Source organism: Glycine max, chromosome 1 (genome assembly GCF_000004515.6).
Source record: "Glycine max cultivar Williams 82 chromosome 1, Glycine_max_v4.0, whole genome shotgun sequence".
Taxonomy (NCBI): domain Eukaryota; kingdom Viridiplantae; phylum Streptophyta; class Magnoliopsida; order Fabales; family Fabaceae; genus Glycine; species Glycine max.
Genome location: NC_016088.4, coordinates 56,254,601 through 56,273,157, shown reverse-complemented (window position 1 = coordinate 56,273,157; position 18,557 = coordinate 56,254,601). Strand labels below are relative to the sequence as shown.

General features: G+C 34.7%; 1 protein-coding gene across 1 annotated transcript; it reads right to left on the bottom strand.

Moving 5' to 3' along the window:
• LOC100805517 (respiratory burst oxidase homolog protein A) lies at positions 1-10,413 on the bottom strand. The gene is made up of 14 exons (XM_003517436.5): positions 9,276-10,413; positions 8,998-9,157; positions 8,556-8,604; positions 6,501-6,614; positions 4,014-4,436; positions 2,956-3,342; positions 2,756-2,851; positions 2,412-2,527; positions 2,050-2,217; positions 1,785-1,944; positions 1,432-1,629; positions 1,167-1,295; positions 946-1,024; positions 1-871 (listed from the first exon to the last, which is right to left on the bottom strand). Exons 1-14 carry the CDS (start codon positions 9,868-9,870, stop codon positions 762-764), a joined length of 2,784 nt encoding a protein of 927 aa, XP_003517484.1. The 5' UTR covers positions 9,871-10,413; the 3' UTR covers positions 1-761.
• Between the last annotated feature and the right edge of the window lie 8,144 nt (positions 10,414-18,557).

Below are 18,557 nucleotides of genomic sequence, written 5' to 3'. Positions count from 1 at the left end.
AATAAAGCCCAATTCACGTTAATTTTTTGTTGCAAACAACATCCAATTGGATGAACATTATTTTGATAATGAACAGATTGGAACTGCTTAACATAAGCTCATTTATAATTCCTGTTTAGCACCAATTTCCCTTATAGGATAAAAATAGTAGCCACTGGATAATAAAGAAAAAGAACATAGTCAACATACTATTAATAGTCTCGTCTCATGTACAGGGTTTATCTCCTTTCCTGGATAAGAAATCCAAGCAGAAGCAGCAGGGTCTAAACACTAGTTTCACCCACAATATTCTACAAAGATACTAGAATCCACTCGAAGAAAACGAAAATTTTGTATCTGTTTGTTGTCTTTTATTTTATTTAAAAAATAATCATTTCAATATTTTTATAAAAAAAATAATACAAAACGATTATTTTTTTCAAAGAAAAAATTATCCACACATGCCGTTCAACCTATGTCCTGCTCCTTGCCTTAGCCAGAACACTAACTAATTCCTTTTTATCACTTTCAAAACTGTTCTATATTTTCTATCGGATGTATCTTGCCAATAACCTATGCGGTTCGCCAGAATGAGGGCAATATCTCCTTTGAGCTGCAGCCACATGTATGATGAAAATGCCCAGCCATCTTGCTGGCCGGGATGTACAATGCCTCATATTCTATACTTAAGGTTTTAGCTTATTGAGCATATCTTATAATCTGGCCAATAAAATTAATTGTGTTGATTCTAGCTACAGATATGAAGCTCCGTCCAAATTCCCTTAGAAATGCTCCTTGTGGAACTCAAATTTTGTTTGACCTTTTTCGTTGAACTCGAAGCAGAGCTTGCTTAATTCTTTTGCCAAAACCGGTGCGCCACAATAGAAAACCCCTGATGCGAATCGAGGATGTTAGTGAAAGATGTAAATAATGTCTACAAATGCATGCTTGATTGGATTGACTGACCTATTCGTCCATTGCAGTGCTTAGAGCATATTCTAGAGAAAACTTTCTTCCAGTTAGGCTTAGCAAAATGAGTTCTCAGCTGATAGTAAAATTCAGAAATGCAAATCAAGGTTTAAAATCAACTTAGTCAAGACTGAAAAGCAAACTCTTTAGGACACTTCTATTTTTCCAAAACTAAAACGCATAAAGGGTAAGGTAAAGGGCAAAAATCAAAGGCTTACCCTAGTCCCGGAAACAATATCAACTCCATTTTTTGCGTGGTTGAGGGCTTGCACCATTGTAATGAGGGCGGATCTGGCATCTCCTTCCTCATATACGCTAGTTAAGTAGTTGTGCATCTCAATAACGCCCTGAAGTCCATAATTAGACATTGAATATTAGCTGATGCAAATATGACTTACTCATCTGGCAGAAATGGAAAGGAATACTAAGAATTCTTCAAGAGAAAATTCTTTAACGGGATAAATATTCCGTAGCAGTTAATACCCTTTGATCAAGTTCAGCAACTTCATTCATGACCCCTTTAAACCAATCGAAAGAACCTTGTTCTCTTGTTACCCAGTAGAAATATGCGTTGGTAGTCTTCAGTGTCTTCTTCCGTTTAGGAGAAATCTTATTAGAAGATAGTGAATCTGCGCTCCCAGTGCTAAGGTCTGAACCTCTACTTGAATCAGAGACTGAATCCTGGATAGAAAGCAACCATGATTATTATTTTCATCGTAAATAAAGACCTTCGAAGAATGGTCAGTTTGACAAGGCTTATTTTAAACATCATAGTGTTTACATTTTTACATGAAAAAGCGTCAATAAATATTGTTACTTGTTGGGCTAAAACTTACCGCCAGCTCCTCCATTTTGATGATATTGTTGAGAAGATCTTTCAGAATGCTGATAAAAGGTGTTGCTCCTATCCCGAGACCGACAAGTAGCAGGACATCATAGTTTCTGTAGTCTTGTGCTGGCGCACCGTAAGGTCCATCTATCCTTAACTTTGGTAAGCTGTGTAAATTATTCATACCAAGAAGACGACGGGAATATGAGCATAAATCATTTTTTCTTAGGACAAAGTTACAAGGCAAACAAATAAGCAAGCCCGCTACGTACCATTTCTTGGTGGTTTCATCAGCCCTGAGAAGCCCGCTCTTCCCAGCTAAGGGAGGCTCACAGGCCGCAGAGAATACCCTTTTGAGCTCCTGTGTCCAATCTCCCAGTTGCCGTATGTGAACACTCAGGTAGTCATCATCAGGGGCAGAGGTAATTGAAAACGGATGCCTGTCACACATACATTGTATTGTTAAATAGCGGCAATCGTAACATGTAAAAGGTGATATCATTTCAATTCCTTTCTTTTTTCGACATCCGAGACTGAGAGGGGTTAAACCAGTAGAGTACTAAATTTACATGAAGCATGAGAAATTCACTCAAATGGAGAAAAGTAATGTAGAAAAACAAAAATTGCAACTTACCACTCAAATGGAGAAACAGCAGGACATTGCACAAACATGTATTGTCCGCTCTTGTATCGAAATTGAGACGGCTTTGACATTTGCAATGTCAGAACATTTCCAGGATAAATGGCAACCTAAATGTTTTCACAAAGAAAAAAGATCCATAAGTTCGAGACGTTATTGAAAGCAGTGGTAGTTCTGATTCCTACAGTTTTTATTTTTTAGCATTGTCCACTTTGGCTATACACGATTAGCCAAGAGCAAATGTAAGCAAACAAGTAAAATGCCCAATATATAACGAATTTGATTAATCTTTTAGAAGCGCCTAACGCTACTTTTTATTCCCCTGCAGCCCTGCTCACCTTTATTAGACGGACTGTATAGAAACCAGAACGGAAGAATCTTAGCGTTCTTTCCCCGGCATAAAGTAAAATTGGAACGGCAAGATACATCCATGTCTGAAAACAGAGATCAATGTGTCAAGTAGCCAATAAGCAACAAGGAAAGAAAAACCTATGATAATGCTCCTAATCCTAAATAATTGGAATATGATACTGCATACCGTTTGAAGGTGCCATCTGCGCTCGAGGTAAAGATATACACCATGAATAGTGAGCAGGACATAAACAATCACAAATAGATGGTGAGAATACCAGAACGCATTGAAACCAGTGAGCCTATTAAACGGTTTAGGAAGCTTAACGAGATTTCTCCTGAACCATTTTGTTGCAAGAGTAAATGCTATTGCCATCAAAATCACCATCAGAATTCCTGTCACACCCTCAACCCCTTTAATGAGGTCTCCGTAACTGGGTTTATGATCACCAAATACGCCATCCAAATACGTCTCATAATCTTTTTCAGACGAATTTACAAGTCTAGGAAAATCACAAGCAAGGTGATTCCCGGCATGAAGTATAACACCAATCACTACTGCCGCAGCAATTGTCTGCAAGCATCCAGAACTAAACATTATATCCTTCCCTAGGAATCACATAAAAATTATTGTTGCGTTTTCTATTTTACTTTCGTGAGTGTCATTGAATTTCATGTAAATCCAAGTATATGCTAACATAGCTATGAATATATTCAACGATATGATGTGATTGCTTTAACAAATTAATTTAACTTTTAGGCAGTTTGCATGAATTCTTATGTTAATATAACTATGAGTATATTAAATATGAAAAATTAAATTTTGTAATATATTAAATTTTTCTTCTAATAGTTTTTACTTTTAATTATTTGATCAATACCCTTATGGTTAACAAATCCCCAATGATGCAGTAAAAAAAAAATCCCCAATGATCCCATCAAACTGTTCATGAATAAAATATCTAAATCCTCCTCTGTTAAAAGGAAAACCCTAATGAACAGATAAGAATACGTTACTAATAACCATAAAAGTGTAAGAAAACATTGTCATAAAAGTGATCTTACAATATCTTATCCTATAGACTTAAGGAGGGACAAGAGCACTAACTGGATCATCATACATAAGCAAGGAGGGATAAGAGCAAACACCACTTTGGAATGATAATTATAGAAACTTGACAGCGTTCACTACCTTTTATACATTATTCAACGTGTTTTCTCTGGTGGTGTTGTGTGGGGGCGTACCTTATGAAAGTTGATGTTATCATCGAAAGGTGCAATGTAAGCCAACTTGGTGGACCTGAGCCAAGTTATGGTATTTCTGCAGACGGGCAAGAGTATAAGTGCCATGTTGAACTTCAGAGTCTCAGCAGCACCTTTGGCCGCGAGAAGACAGTAACCCATGATATGATAAGCATTTTTCCTCTTGTACTCGATGAACTTCCACGTAAACAGCCCAATCATAGCAGAAATCCACAATGCTAAAATCCAAAGTCTCCTCCAATTTTCTTGCAAATAGTACAGCATTCTGCGGCTCATCCTACGTATCGGACTTCTCGCCCTTAGTCCTTGTAGGTTCTGGCTCAAAGCTTGACTGGTGTAGCTTAGTGCTTGGCTGTAGTTGAGATACGTGTCCTTTTGTAACAGAAGCGTCTCCAGTTGCCATAGCTGCGGCAACACAAAGACCATAAAAATGTCGCAAAACTAAAAGAGGTCGAATCGTATATGCAAAAGATATTTCAACACATGTCAACCTTATTCATCATATTATTAACGTGTCGATTATTTCCTTGATACAGAGCAACAAACAAAATGGAGCATGCGCACATACGAGTTGAATAAAACTACTCCACTCAATAGTAAGATGCTCAAGCATGAAGAAAGATGGACCTTAGAAACACCCCTCAACAATAATTCTTCAAAGTGCTGATGTTGAAAAAATATTCTTAAAAACACTATCACTATACACAGAGAGGATTTGTGTAAAAAAAAATCCTATTGAATATGATTGTCCATTTTTTTTATTACCAATGATTAATCTTTTACCAATTAAATAATATTTCTAAATATTTTTAATTATATTTTTTTGTATTTCACCTCTATTGTAAGATTAATGTTAATTTGTGTCTTCAAACTTGAATTAAGAAAACAATCTAAAAAATTATTACTAAAAAGGAAATATTCTTTTGTTATTTTGTATCGTACATCCTGTTTAACCAACCAATTGAGTAAAATTATCTTGGTAAAATATTATTATATGAAAAATATAAATATATTTAATATTTTGAAAATAATTACTAACATTTAATGGAGTTTAGATTAATGACTAATACGACCTGTTTATAAATTATACCCCACGACGTGATCTTGGTAAAATGTTTGAGCGAATAAATGCTCCTGTGTTTTATGCAAAGGATGATGACCAGACAATGTTAGCTTTAATTCGTCTAGTCTATATATAATTAACAAGTAAAAAAATATAAATGATAAGAAATTAAATTATTTAAAAGCACTATATTGAAAGCGCCATAAATAAAAGTAATGAAAGTAGGTTAGAAAGGTTCCATATTCTTTTTTACAGCTTAGTATGAAAAAAAAATGTCTAGTCTTTAAACTTATCCTTAAAAAAAACATATGTCAACCTTTTGAAATAAGAAGAAAACAATTCGCAATTTAGTCTTTCAAAGTTATCCTCGTTATCACATTTGTTTTTCAAAAAAATTAATCATCATATTAATCTTTCAAAAGATATTTTTATCACTTCTTAATTTACTTATCTAAAGTTTTTGTTATTAAAATAATTTATCATAAACTCTTCTTGTTACCATTTTAACTCTCAATAATATTACGTAATATGATGTGATATTTTTTTAAAAAAATTTAATTTATCACTAAATTACACATTTAAAAAATTATTTCATTACTTTAACTTATGGTAAAGACCAATATGAAATCATTATAAAAAGTATTTATTTTAATAAATAATATTCATTAAATATTTTTTATATTTATTTTACCCACAAGTGTCCTTAAACAATACAGCCCAACGCCTATTATCAATCACCCATATCTTCTAAAAGTTTTATATTGGTTAAATAAATTAATATGGTCACTACAATATATACTTAAGTAATTGATTTGAAGTAACATCATATTACGTGCATAATGACGAGGGCATCCTCAATTGACTATTTATAACATTCATCGACAAAACCTAGTAAGTCTAGGCATCGAGGGCTAGGCTACACCAATTAATTAACTAGCGTGTAATTTGTTAATCAATTTCGCCCAACTTTGGACGGTACTAAAGGAACAGAGCTGGTCATGCATTGACTTAATTAACCAGTTAATTAACACAACAAAACAAATTAAGTGGCCGTTTTCTCATGAATACATGGCATAAAAAATTAGTAGTATTAAACATATTAAGTATTTTTATTAAAATACTTAAAAGAATAAATAATATATTTTTATATTTTCAATATAATAAATATCGTTAATTAAAAGTTTCTATTTTTTAAAAACTTTTTATCATTTATTCTTAAACACAAACTAAAAACAACCCCAACAAATCTAACAATGGAAACCAAATTAATCATGGATTGGATTAACATTAATGTCTATCACTTACAAAGATTTTCTTTTGTGACGTACTCATATGTGTTAGAGAATTAAAATATATGCATGTATTCTTGATAAATTCATATGTTATCATTTGTAGAGAACTCCCACCTCGATGTAGCCAAGTCTTTCAGGGTCTAACTCTTCCATGATCAGAGCTGCGTATTCCTCGGCCTGCTCTTTCAATCTGGATAATTTATTTGCTGAAGCGCTTAGCATAATGATCTGAAAATCAAATGAGATATGTCAATTGTTTGATACAAAATTTAATTTTAAAGAGTGATATTATTTAATTTAATGATAAAATTTTCATAAGTTTATAAATTCTCGTTTCTAGCAATATCGTCGGGTGGAGGAGGTATCAGTTAGAAACCGTGTAAGAATTGTGAGTTATCTTCACATGTTCGGGACTTAAGGTATTATTTTTCTTGGCAAAAGAAAAAGGTTGTTTTATTATTATTATTATTATTATTATTATTATTATTATTATTATTATTATTATTATTATTATTATTATTATTATTATTCACCCGACTTGTACTGAAATAAGGTCAAACTATCAAATAACTAAGAGCCACAAATTTTCTTTAATCCAAATTTAAAGAAATTATATTTTTAATATCTAAATTTGAGAATATTAATTTAAGTTATTCTCTTTTAACCTAAGTTTAAACTTAATTCAACGCTAAAATCGAGCTGGTAGAGTGAAATTATTTCTTATTTATATATCCTATTTAGATATTATTTTTAGTTGATATGATATTTATATTTTTTTTCAATGTACTCTTTCATGTCAAATTAGACATTTTAAGTATAAAATTTACTTATAAGGAGAGTGATATGATAGGTTAAGTTAGAGTCTAATTAATTTAAATTCAAAAGTTAACTTATAAAATAAAAATTATCCATATTTATATATTTTATGTTATCATTATTTTTAGTCGATTGATGTAAATATGTGTTTCTTCAATATATTCAAATTTTAAAATATTTAACTAAAGACTACTAGTAAGTGTTATGTGCTGGCGCCAATAAACTAGTGATTAAACAAATTTCACGTAAGGCGATGTAATTTACAAAACAAACACCGAACTATTAGGATGAAACAATTATTTGATGGTTAGACAGATGGCATTTTCTATGACATGCACATTTTTGGATCACCTAAAAAAATGTTTAACGTAAATGACGACTATGCCCCCACCAACCGCACTGAAAGCGTCTACGTTATAAATTCCAGGAATTTGGTTTAATAAGGAAAATGAGAATGTGATGTTTGGGCTTGGTCATAGGCCTTAAAAGTGAAATTATGTTTGTACATTAAACTAATAAAATTTCTTTTACAACTATTAAAAAAATAAGAAGAGAAAATGATGTAATAAAATTAAAAAAAAATGTCATTTGATCAATATGACTTAACTTTCACTGGATAGCAATCAACAGTAACTAATAATATGCTTTATTGCTTTAGAACATTAGGAAACGTAGTAGTGGAAAGACTGAATAATAATAATTAATTTATTAAAAATATATCTGCACATTTAAAATTTTATATTATATTTACGTTTTATTTGTTTGAGAGATATAACCTTCATTGTAGACAACCAGGGTTCACCTAATCCTGGATATTGTTACGGTCAATTATTAAAACTCAACTTGATACCACACTACGCATTTGCATTGGCTACAGAACATACATAGCACAAGTGTCATTTGAATCAGAATAGCACCTATGCAAGCATAAACTACAAAATAAAATAATTAATTAAAATTATAATAAAAGTAGAAAATGCACGTGTTTTTTTCTTGAGGAAATTAACAAAAGAAAAGAAGAAAAGAAGGATAAGATAGATGATATATAAAATTCAAATTTTAAAAATAAAAGCAAACGATACATTTAAAACATATACAATTAAAGATATGGGTGCAATTAATTGTGTTAACTAAGTGTGCATGGGAAGAGATGAATTAACTACTTCTAACTGTAAGCAATTTTTTTAGCTAACTATATATGCCAAGTCTGTCTCTCCCTCTCTCGAAGTTGTTGAATCATTCCTCTAAAAAAAAGTTGTTGGTTATATGATTTACTATTCAAATTTTATTGGTAAACAGTCACGAATATCAGTTAATTACAAACCAGAAATGAAGTTTCAGACTGAAATGTACCTCTTTCACTTCTTCTTCGGTGATCCTACCATCTTCATTCTTGTCCACCCTATGAATGTCATTATGATTTAAATTAGACACGGAGAAAAAAAAAAAACAAAGACAAGTAAGACAACGATATTTAGTTATTGGTTACAAAATGTAAAAAAAAAAAAATACATTTATCTCTATCACAATTAAAATATTTCATAATCTTATTTTATTTTAAATTTAGATTAATACAATATTTCTTTTCACCTCGCAATATTTCTCATAAATCTGTGAAATCCTTAATTATTAATTACCAAAGCAAATTACGAAAATTTAGGAAGACTATTATTTATCCTCTGCCCTGGAAAAGTACAAGTGTTTATTAAAGAAAAGAAAAAAAATGACGTGAAAGATTTTTTTTAACTAATTGGATTGTATACTTTAAAATAATATTCAATCAATCAACACTTACATGTCAAAGAATATCTGAAGCCGCGAATCAAAGCTTTGATCGGTAATTTGCGACCAGAATTCGTTAAGCTCGTCTCTGCTGATCTTTTCAACCTTCAGTCTACGTCTACGACTCAGCGCGTCAAATAGTTCCAGAGCGAACTCCTTAGAGTCCTTCATCCCTTCAAAAAATTAAACAAAGCATACAAAACTCTTCAAACAAGGAGTGAAAATGACAAACCGATTAAATGCACATGCAAAACGCAAGAATCTGAACTGAAATTTGAAAAGGAATCGTACCTATGCATTGCGCAAAATCAGTGCGATAAAGATAACCGTCCTTGGCAAGACTATAGAAATTGCTTTGCACCTCGTTCCAGGCGTCAGCGCCATTGGATTTACTGCTAATAAATTTCAGTCCACGGAGCGCTTTCTTCGTACCGGAGCGGTTGCGGTCAAGCTGAGCGCGCTGCTTCCTGAGATCTCGAGCCACCAACGCCGTTTCAGATCCGCCTTGGCTCCACGAGAACCACCGCAGCTCCGCCTTGAGCTCCTGCGAAAACTGCCTCGCCTTCGCAACCGCCTCGGCCTTCAGCTCCTGCGAGAACTGCCGCCACCGGTTAGGAGAGCTCCTCCTGATCGACGGCGACCACGCGGAGGACGTCGGAGTTTCGTTTCCACTTGTTGCGACGCCGTCGTCGATGTTAACGACAGTCACCGGCTCAACGTCGCGGAGAACGATGGTGTGATCGTCGTGAACATCGAGAGTGACCTCAACGTACTCGTCGGTGACGGAGTTGTACTCAGTTCCCGGCGAAGTCCCGGCGCTGACGAATGCCATCTCCGGCACGGTGTCGGACGCCCAGCGGCGTTCGTGCTTGGGAGCACCGTTCATGATTAAACAAAATCAGAAGAATGTATAGTATAGTTATAAGTTTTAATTTTATACTAATATACAGATATTTTAATCTAAGGTGGTATAAGTATGTTAAATGATGCGATAAGGTGCGTTTTGCTAACGTGCGCGGGAAGTTATATTCGGACGAATTTGGTTGGGGAAAAGAGAGAGTAGAGTATAGGACCGGGTGATTAATGTAAGGAGAATCAATCTACTAAGAAAAAGACAAGGTGTACAGAGCTATTGAGAGAAACGAAACAAAAAAATTGACCAAAGAAAAGGACAATGGCTTTGCTTTTGCAGCATAAATCAAATGAAGCTAGGCGCTGTTTGTTATACAAGTTAGGACTTCATAATGGGACATGGGAAGAACAAAGATTACGTGGAATAATTTATTCAGTAATTGGGTGTGTGTGGTTATTTAATAGAAAAATCAAAATGTGTATGTAGTGTAATGTGTGACTGAGAGCACCAAAAGACGTTCTTGTGTTATTTTGCATACGGCTGAGAGTGTGTGGTGGGCCCAGAAAAGGAAACTACGATTCCAGAGTCTCCGAAGTCGACGGCATGGATGGCCGAGTAAACTCCACTCACGGTTGTCGCCATCAATTGTTTTGTTTTTCTGGATTCTCCTTTTTTCTTCTTTTAAGTTTCAAGTAAATAGTTATTTTACCTTAGCCTTCTGGACATAGATATAACTGCTATGAGAATATTTCACAGCGAATTTCATGAGTATTGAATATATAGGAATGTTAAATGTTTCATTCCAAGATTTGTCTTCTATGGGAAAAAAAAGTTATTTTAATTTTAGCTTTTTAACATCATTAATTTGGTTTGTTATTAAAACATTAATTTTAGGTATAAAATTAATTTTATATGTTTCGCTTCATTTTAAGTCCAAAATTCATGAGTTAAAGTGACTTTTGCATTAGATTATTATAAAATTTATATTTAGTTTTAGTTTTAACTTAATTTTATAATAAAAATATTTAAATATAAGTCATATCACTTTTAAATTAATTTTAATCAAAATCAATTTTGCAAAATTAATTTTATCAGCACTCATCAAATAGTTGAATGCATCAAGTAACATACGAACGAATAAATTTAATTTCAAATTCAGGATTCAGCAAACATAACATTTTTTTCAGTAAAAAAATTTATAAATTCTGACAATGGGTTAAAAATAATACAAATCATTTAATACTTTTCAATGCAGGTGTTATGTGCTTTAAATTCTTGCTTTATTTTAATTTTAATGTCACGTCGATATGTTTTAAATTTTAGTTATATCTTTGAATAATGATAAAAAAAAAAGGTTATATCTTTGAATATTTTGGGGCACAATGGATAAGAAGAAAGGGATTCACTTGACCTTTATTTATTAGGATATCTTTATTTTTAAGGCTTCTCGAATAAATTAAATAATATAATCTATTTCTTAAATTAAAAAAAATAGTTTCTAGTCAACTTAGTTAAAACTCTAAAAATATTCTTTTAATTAGTTAAATTGTGGGAGATATATGATAAATTTAAGATATTAAATGACTTTAAAAGTTAAAGTTTTAGTATAAATTTGATAAACTTTAAAGGATTTAGTAGGGTGTAAAATTAAGGTTTGAAGGAAAAAATTGATATTTTTTAATTTGAATGAAAATCGATATATTGTATGATGTTTTAACTTTTTAAGGTGAATGAATATTTAAAATGATTTGATCTACTCAATTTATGAATATTTTAAAAATGAAATTGTGAGAGTTTTAAGTCAAGGAAAATATAACAAAAGGATTTATTTGTAATAAAAAAAATCAAGGGATTGAATACCTTAAAACAAATTAAGGGATCAAAGATTCAAAATCAAACAATAGGTATGATTATATTGATGGGGGAAATATGCAACGAAAGCTACATTTGCTTATGAATGTTTTTTTTTTTTTTTAGAGTAAGGAAAGATAAACAACAAGATCAACCAAGGTTGACTAAGTCATGCACAAAAACATATAAAACAAAATGCGGAGGAACTATAAACTCCATAGAGCCTTGCAAACACACTCATCCACCAACTAGGGTATCGGCTACACCATTCGCAGTACGTTGTTCGATCATGCTTGAAGATGACCTCCCACGAAAATTGGAGGAGATCTCCGATGTCATAGATAACATCCTTGAGCAAATGCAAGTCCACTGCCTGGTTGTTGATATCACTAATGTGTTCAAACACCTCCAGGCAATACACTTCACATTGGAGATGCTTATACCCCAACCTCCATGAATATTCTATCCCATCTCGAAGAGCCAATAGTTCAGCTCGCAAAGAGTCACCGTGACCATACAGACTAGAGAACCCAGAGAGCCAATCTCTTTGAACACCCAGAATTACACCATTGCCACCCATAATATTCGGATTATGCAATCAAGATCCATATGCATTTAGCTTTACAAAAGGATATTTGCGCAAGGATATGCATAGTCACTCTAGGTAGCTTGGAACAGTACAATTCTAACTCAGTTGTTGTTAAACGGGTCAAATTGCACACATAAGGAACTCCCCACTGCTCAGTGGTGAAAATAGAATTATTTCTCCACTTCCACAAACACCAAACTGTAGAAAGAATAAGAGCTGATGGTCGATGATTAATCACGGCTAAAATCCAAGCTTGAATATTCTGGCAAGTCAGGATAGTATTCGAACCGAATCCCATACGAAGCCAAAATTCCTTGGAGCGAGGACAATCTCTCAAGCCATGTAGAGTGGATTCCTCTGGTTCTGATCGAACACCTGTGACATGCAGCAGAAGGAGAGAGATGACAAGCATGTCTCTTGCTATTCGTGGGCAAGGCATTACGAAAAATTTGCCACATGAAGAAATGACTCTTCTCAGGGAGCTTCAAGTTCCCAAATCTTTTTCCAGATTGGATTCAATTGAGCTGGATGTTTCCGAACCCAACTGTATGCTGAAGAAGCTGTGTAGACACCACTATTGTTACCCAACCAAGCAATCACATCCTCACCCAAAGGGTTCGAACTTTAAAGGGATATGTACCTCCAAGATAGAATTCCTCACACGTTCAGGGAAAGGAGTATAAAGACGTTGCAAATTTCCAATTGTTACGATTCTAGAGATCCGCCACAATAAGTTACGAGTCATGTATCTGGACAAAGAGAACTTCCTCACACAAAGGACTTGTCCATAGCCAGTTAGGAAACCGAAAGCTAGACTGTCCGGCACCAAGACGCACTTAAGAATGACTTTGATTGTAAATCTATTGAATATTCTTGTTACTTTTATAATCTTTTCTTCTTACCAAATTATGCTAAACATTTAATGGATTCTAACAATTCCACAACTACAAAATATTGAGTAACAACTCTTCGAAACAAAAATTATGAACAATGAAGAACAACCCATGATGTTAATACTTAAGAGACAAAGGAAATGAAAGCCAACAAACATCATTAAGTGCAAACGTACAAGAATAATAATAAATTGGGATAATGGAGAAGAACATAGTCATTTGTTCAAAGATTAATTTTTTTAGATTCTTGCATACATAAAGGCTCAATTCCAATGAAAGTTCTGAATGTGAAAGCATGTATTCATTTTGAGTTGTACTATAGCCTTTGAAAATCATGATCAGTATATAGGTGAGAAGTAATACTTAGAGAGATTTGTATAAGGTGAATAAGGAGGTGTTTGGGGTTAAGTGTTTGAAAAGACCTAACAACTATAACAATGAGTGTCTAATGAGGAAGGCATGCAACTTTTTTGGTATGTTCGTTGTATGCACTGAGAAATTATAAAAAGTTATTTGATTGTATGAAAAAGGCAAATTTCTCAAGGTAATCATGTTAAATTCACGACCATGCTTGAAATAGTGACTTTACAAAACTTAGAATTTGATATGTATTTTTTGGCATTGCAAGTTTAAATAGTGATATTAATGTATATATTAAACCAGTCCAACGACATTCATTCCCACTGGGTTATGTTTGTCAATAGTGTCCCAAAACCACAAGGAGAAAAAAGAAAGCTATTTATTCAACATCAAGATTCAACAAGGAGAGATGTGGAACTTGTATTTGAAGTACTCCACTCTCAATTTGCAGTTAAACATAATCTTGCAGGTACTTAGCAAATGGATACAATCAAATATATAATATATGCATTCATCATGTTGCATAATATAATTGTTGAATAGAATGATACATATATAATTTTGAGAGATAAATATAACAATAGTCCAAAAAATTAACATTGTTACATTAGACAACTTTTTTTGTTACCATGATATTAATGTGGAGTATTCACCAACTTTACTAATGATTAATATATGTGGGAGAACTTGATTGACCATATTTAATGAAATCTCTCATTTCAATAATGTTTTTTTTTTTCATGAACAAAGTTCGAACTCAAGACATTGTTTAAGGGAACTGAACATATGACTCCCCAAACCAACGACTTACTCGTACATTTGACAACCTTTGTGGCTAAGGTTCTAGACTTCTAATTCATTTTATAAAAGATAGCATAATTTTGGCTTTGATGTGTCTTTTGCCTTTTGTAATTTACATGTAATGGGCAAGAAAATAACATGAAAAGGAACAAAAAACAATTCAATTGCTTGTGAGATACTTGTATTTCTTATTTATTTTCTTTCATTCACAAACCTCAAAACATGATATATTTTTTAAAGAAATTCAAATTCATTCCTATTCAAACCATAAATAAGTTAATTTTTGTCTTAAAATACACATTTAAGGATGAACGGAGAAAGAAAGAAAGAAGTCACAATTTTGAATTTGTCCCATTGACAAAACCTGTGTATGATACTCAAAAGAATTTGGTCCGAAACTAACCTTACAGTAATGTTATTTGGCGATATCAAGTAAAAAAAAAATCTTGATTTTGACAGACTTGCGTTTACACTTTACAGAGTATGCACACTACGTGCCTATTACAGTATTACTACCTAACCAGGCTTTTGTGCTCCAATTATCCAAATCAGCCAAAAATTCAACAATGATCAACATAAAATATAAATATCTGACGAATATCGTTCTTTTACGTATGTAATGCAATAACCAATTTTCAAAAAACAATATGCAATAACTAAATGCCCAGTGCTCGTTCGGCCACGAGGCCCACGACGACTTTTGAATGAAATTTTCCTTAAATTCCATTACGTCAAAGAATTTTATATTATTTGATTCTGTTATTTTAAATGAATCGACTTTAATTATTTAAAAAATTCATAATGATCCATTCTTCATTCATGTGCACCCATTTCTTTTGGGCCAAATAATTCTTTACGATTTGTCAAAATCATGGTTAAAATTTAAGCATTTTTTTTACATACCATGTATTACTTTATCTTTTATGAAATGTAATTGTGATAGAGTGGAGTATGACTATCAAAGGAGATAAAGTTATTCTTCCAACAATTTAATTCAATTTGAGGAACAAAATCCTTAATAAAACTATAACTGTCGAGAAAAATAGACATCTCAATTATAAAAAGAAAATGACAATGTTAAAATATATAGTTTTTTTTCTTCTCCATATAAGCAATTCTTATTGAGAATAGGAGTTGGTGAATAATTGACTTGAAACTTGGAAGTTTGTGGTGGCTTCATACGTAATGGTCTTCTAGAAGAAGCCCACTTATTCTCGGATTCTACATTCTCTCGATTTCCTTTATTAAGCAAGTGGCGTGAAGTTAAAAGCCATGATAGTTTTTTCCCCCTCCTCGTAGTGGCTAGAGAATTAATGAATTAAAAGTTTTTTTAAAAAAAAAAGAATTAAAAGTTAAGAAAGAGCAGAAGACATATGGTTAATTGTTAATTTAGAAATATGAATAAACTAAAAAAGTATGTAATAAATGTTATCCCATTTTAGATTCATCATACAAAAGAAGCTTCTAGAACTAATTATAAGTCTATGTTCTTGTTTTGTTTTGTGGACAGGCTACTCTAATTAGTTGAAATCAACTTCAAACGAAGTTTCCCCTGGCCGGCAGCACAATGAATTAACAAGATAATCAATGCATTTATTGCATATTGACATGATCTCATAATCCTTAAACAGTGGTTAATTTCAAAACTGTCTTTCTTTTCAATATCAGTGACAGAATCAAGATTGGACACTAACACACAATACACATACTGCAAGGTGATTGCCTCTCTATTCAGCTACTCTCCCCTGCTTCGGGTGTGAAAAGGTTTTCTGCTTTGTTTTAATTATACGGTTAGCTATTTGTATTTAAAATTTGGAAATTGCAAAAACTGCCAGAACATGCAGAGTACATTGACAATTCGAAGGCCCGAGTAAAAGAATAAAGAAAGAGTGCTATCCTGTTTCTGTTTTTTACCTCTCATTCCTATTCGATATTTGACTTATTTCATCGTAGAATTTACTCATGCGGTAAGTTGAGTAGTCGTGGTCTATAAATTAGGAAGAGAATTAGACTAATAAATTACGAACAATCATATAAATAAAATTAACATCATATTTTAACAAAAAAATTTAAAATTCAAGTTTATGAGTTTTGTTTTCACTTATATAATGATACGAATCTCAGTGGATAGAGTTGCAGGGAAAACTGAATTGAAGGTAAGTAAACTAAATTTGCAGTAAAATATTCTTCTCTGCTACCCCGTTTATTCATTCATGCTTTTATAATAGCTTTCTTACAAGATATTTTGCTCTAGTTTGTTATAACAGAATTTCGAATCTAACAGCTAAAGGAACACGTGGGGAAATTAAACACGCGGGGAATTTGATCTAAGGGTAGCTTCTAGAATAGCATCGGATCTTCACACGAAGTCTTCCAGGTATGTGGGTCTGTGGGTTACTCTCTTGGGCCTGTTAGTGCTGCTGTTATTGGTATCTGTGGCCTTGTTCTGCATAATGCTATCAACACCCACGCCTCCAAAAACAACCTCGTCCTCGAGGTTGTAGGCTGACTGTAACTCAGACCAAGATTCCCAGGACGTATCTTCAGGAGGTAAACCGGCCCACTGGACGAGTACCATGCGTAGCGGAGGAGTGACCGAAGTATCCCATTTCCAGTCCAGTATGGCTAAAGGGCTGACGAGGGGATGGTGATCAACGGCTAGAGGGGGAAGTGGAGCGTCGGTAGTAGGTGAGGGGCCCTGATGAAGTTTTAATAATGAGACGTGGAAGACATTGTGGATCTGAGATGTGGCAGGGAGGGCAAGCCTGTAAGCGACGGGGCCGATACGATCAGTCACTTGGTACGGGCCATAGAAACGCTTAGCAAGCTTCGTGTATGATGGAGCTAAGGACTTCTGACGATAGGGGCGGAGGCGGAGATAAACCCAATCCCCGATGGAGAATTGAGTGTCGCGGCAGTGCTTATCGGCGGTGGCCTTCATAGAAGATTGGGCCTTTTGGAGGCGGCGCTGGAGGAGTGCGTGAAGCTCAGTTCGGTCTGTTAACAGTGAATCAACAGCATCAATGGGGGAGGAACCGCGGATGTAGTCAACCGTGGAAGGAGGGGGCCGGCCATAAACGATTTCAAACGGGGTAAAACCCGTGCTGGAATGTACCGTGGTATTGTAAGACCACTCCGCAAGGGGCAAGTATTGAAACCAGTGGCTGGGTTTGTGGTGGACGTAGGCGCGGAGATATTGTTCCAAAGTCCGATTGACGACCTCGGTTTGTCCGTCGGACTGAGGATGATACGCAGTCGTCATTCGAAGCTGGGTGCCGCTGAGACGGAAGAGCTCCTTCCAGAATTGGCTGAGGAACAAAGCGTCCCTGTCGGAGACTAAGCTGCGCGGGAAGCCGTGAAGTTTGCAGACGAGGGTGAGGAAGTGAACGGCGACCTGATGAGCAGTGTGCTGGGTGGGAAGAGCGCCGAAGTGGGCCCCTTTTGAATACCGGTCGACTACAACCATAATGACAGTATGGCCCTGTGATGACGGGAGGCCGGTAATGAAATCAATTGACATATCTTCCCAAATCCTTGCCGGGATAGGCAAAGGTTGCAGCAAACCAGAGGGCTTCTTCGTTTCGTATTTGGTTTGTTGGCAAACCGGGCAATGGGACACAAAACGCTGAACATCCTTCTTGATGGTGGGCCAGTCAAAACTTTGTCGGAGGCGGTGGAGGGTTTTTGCAACTCCGGTGTGTCCTCCGAGGGGAGAGGTATGGAATTCCTCAAGCAATGTGGATGTGAGGGTCGTGGGGAAAGGTATCCAGATACGATGGTCCTTAAGAATGAGTCCATTACGAATGGAGAGACCATGATGGGCGGCAGGTGCAGTTTGAATTTCGTGGAGTAATTCCTGATATTGGGTGTCAGCCATTAAAGCTTGACGGAGGGTATCGAGAAAGTCGCAGTGAGGCACGGTAAGGGAGAGGAATTCGCCGGTAGGAACTCGAGATAGAGCATCGGCGACGACATTGTGGGCCCCAGGTTTGTAACGGATAGTGTAATCGTAACCAAGGAGCTTCACCAGGTAAGTCTGTTGCTCCGGCGTCTGGATCGTCTGCGACATGAGCTCCTTAAGACTCCTATGGTCAGTAAGGATGGTGAATGAAGAACCCAGAAGATAGTGGCGCCACTTGCGGACCGCCGAAGTGATTGCATGAAGCTCCCGGACATACGCCGAAGGGCATTACGCGGAACTCGTAATGACCCTGGTGCGTGCGAAA

Bases quoted from the DNA above. Each gene is read 5' to 3' on its own strand.
- LOC100805517 (XM_003517436.5), bottom strand. From the start codon at position 9,870: ATGAACGGTGCTCCCAAGCACGAACGCCGCTGGGCGTCCGACACCGTG. The intron at 1,630-1,784 runs GTAAGTTTTAGC...CTTTCTATCCAG, and splicing joins TCAAAATGGAGGAGCTGGCG to GATTCAGTCTCTGATTCAAG. The intron at 1,025-1,166 runs GTAAGCCTTTGA...TTTTACTATCAG, and splicing joins ATATTGTTTCCGGGACTAGG to CTGAGAACTCATTTTGCTAA.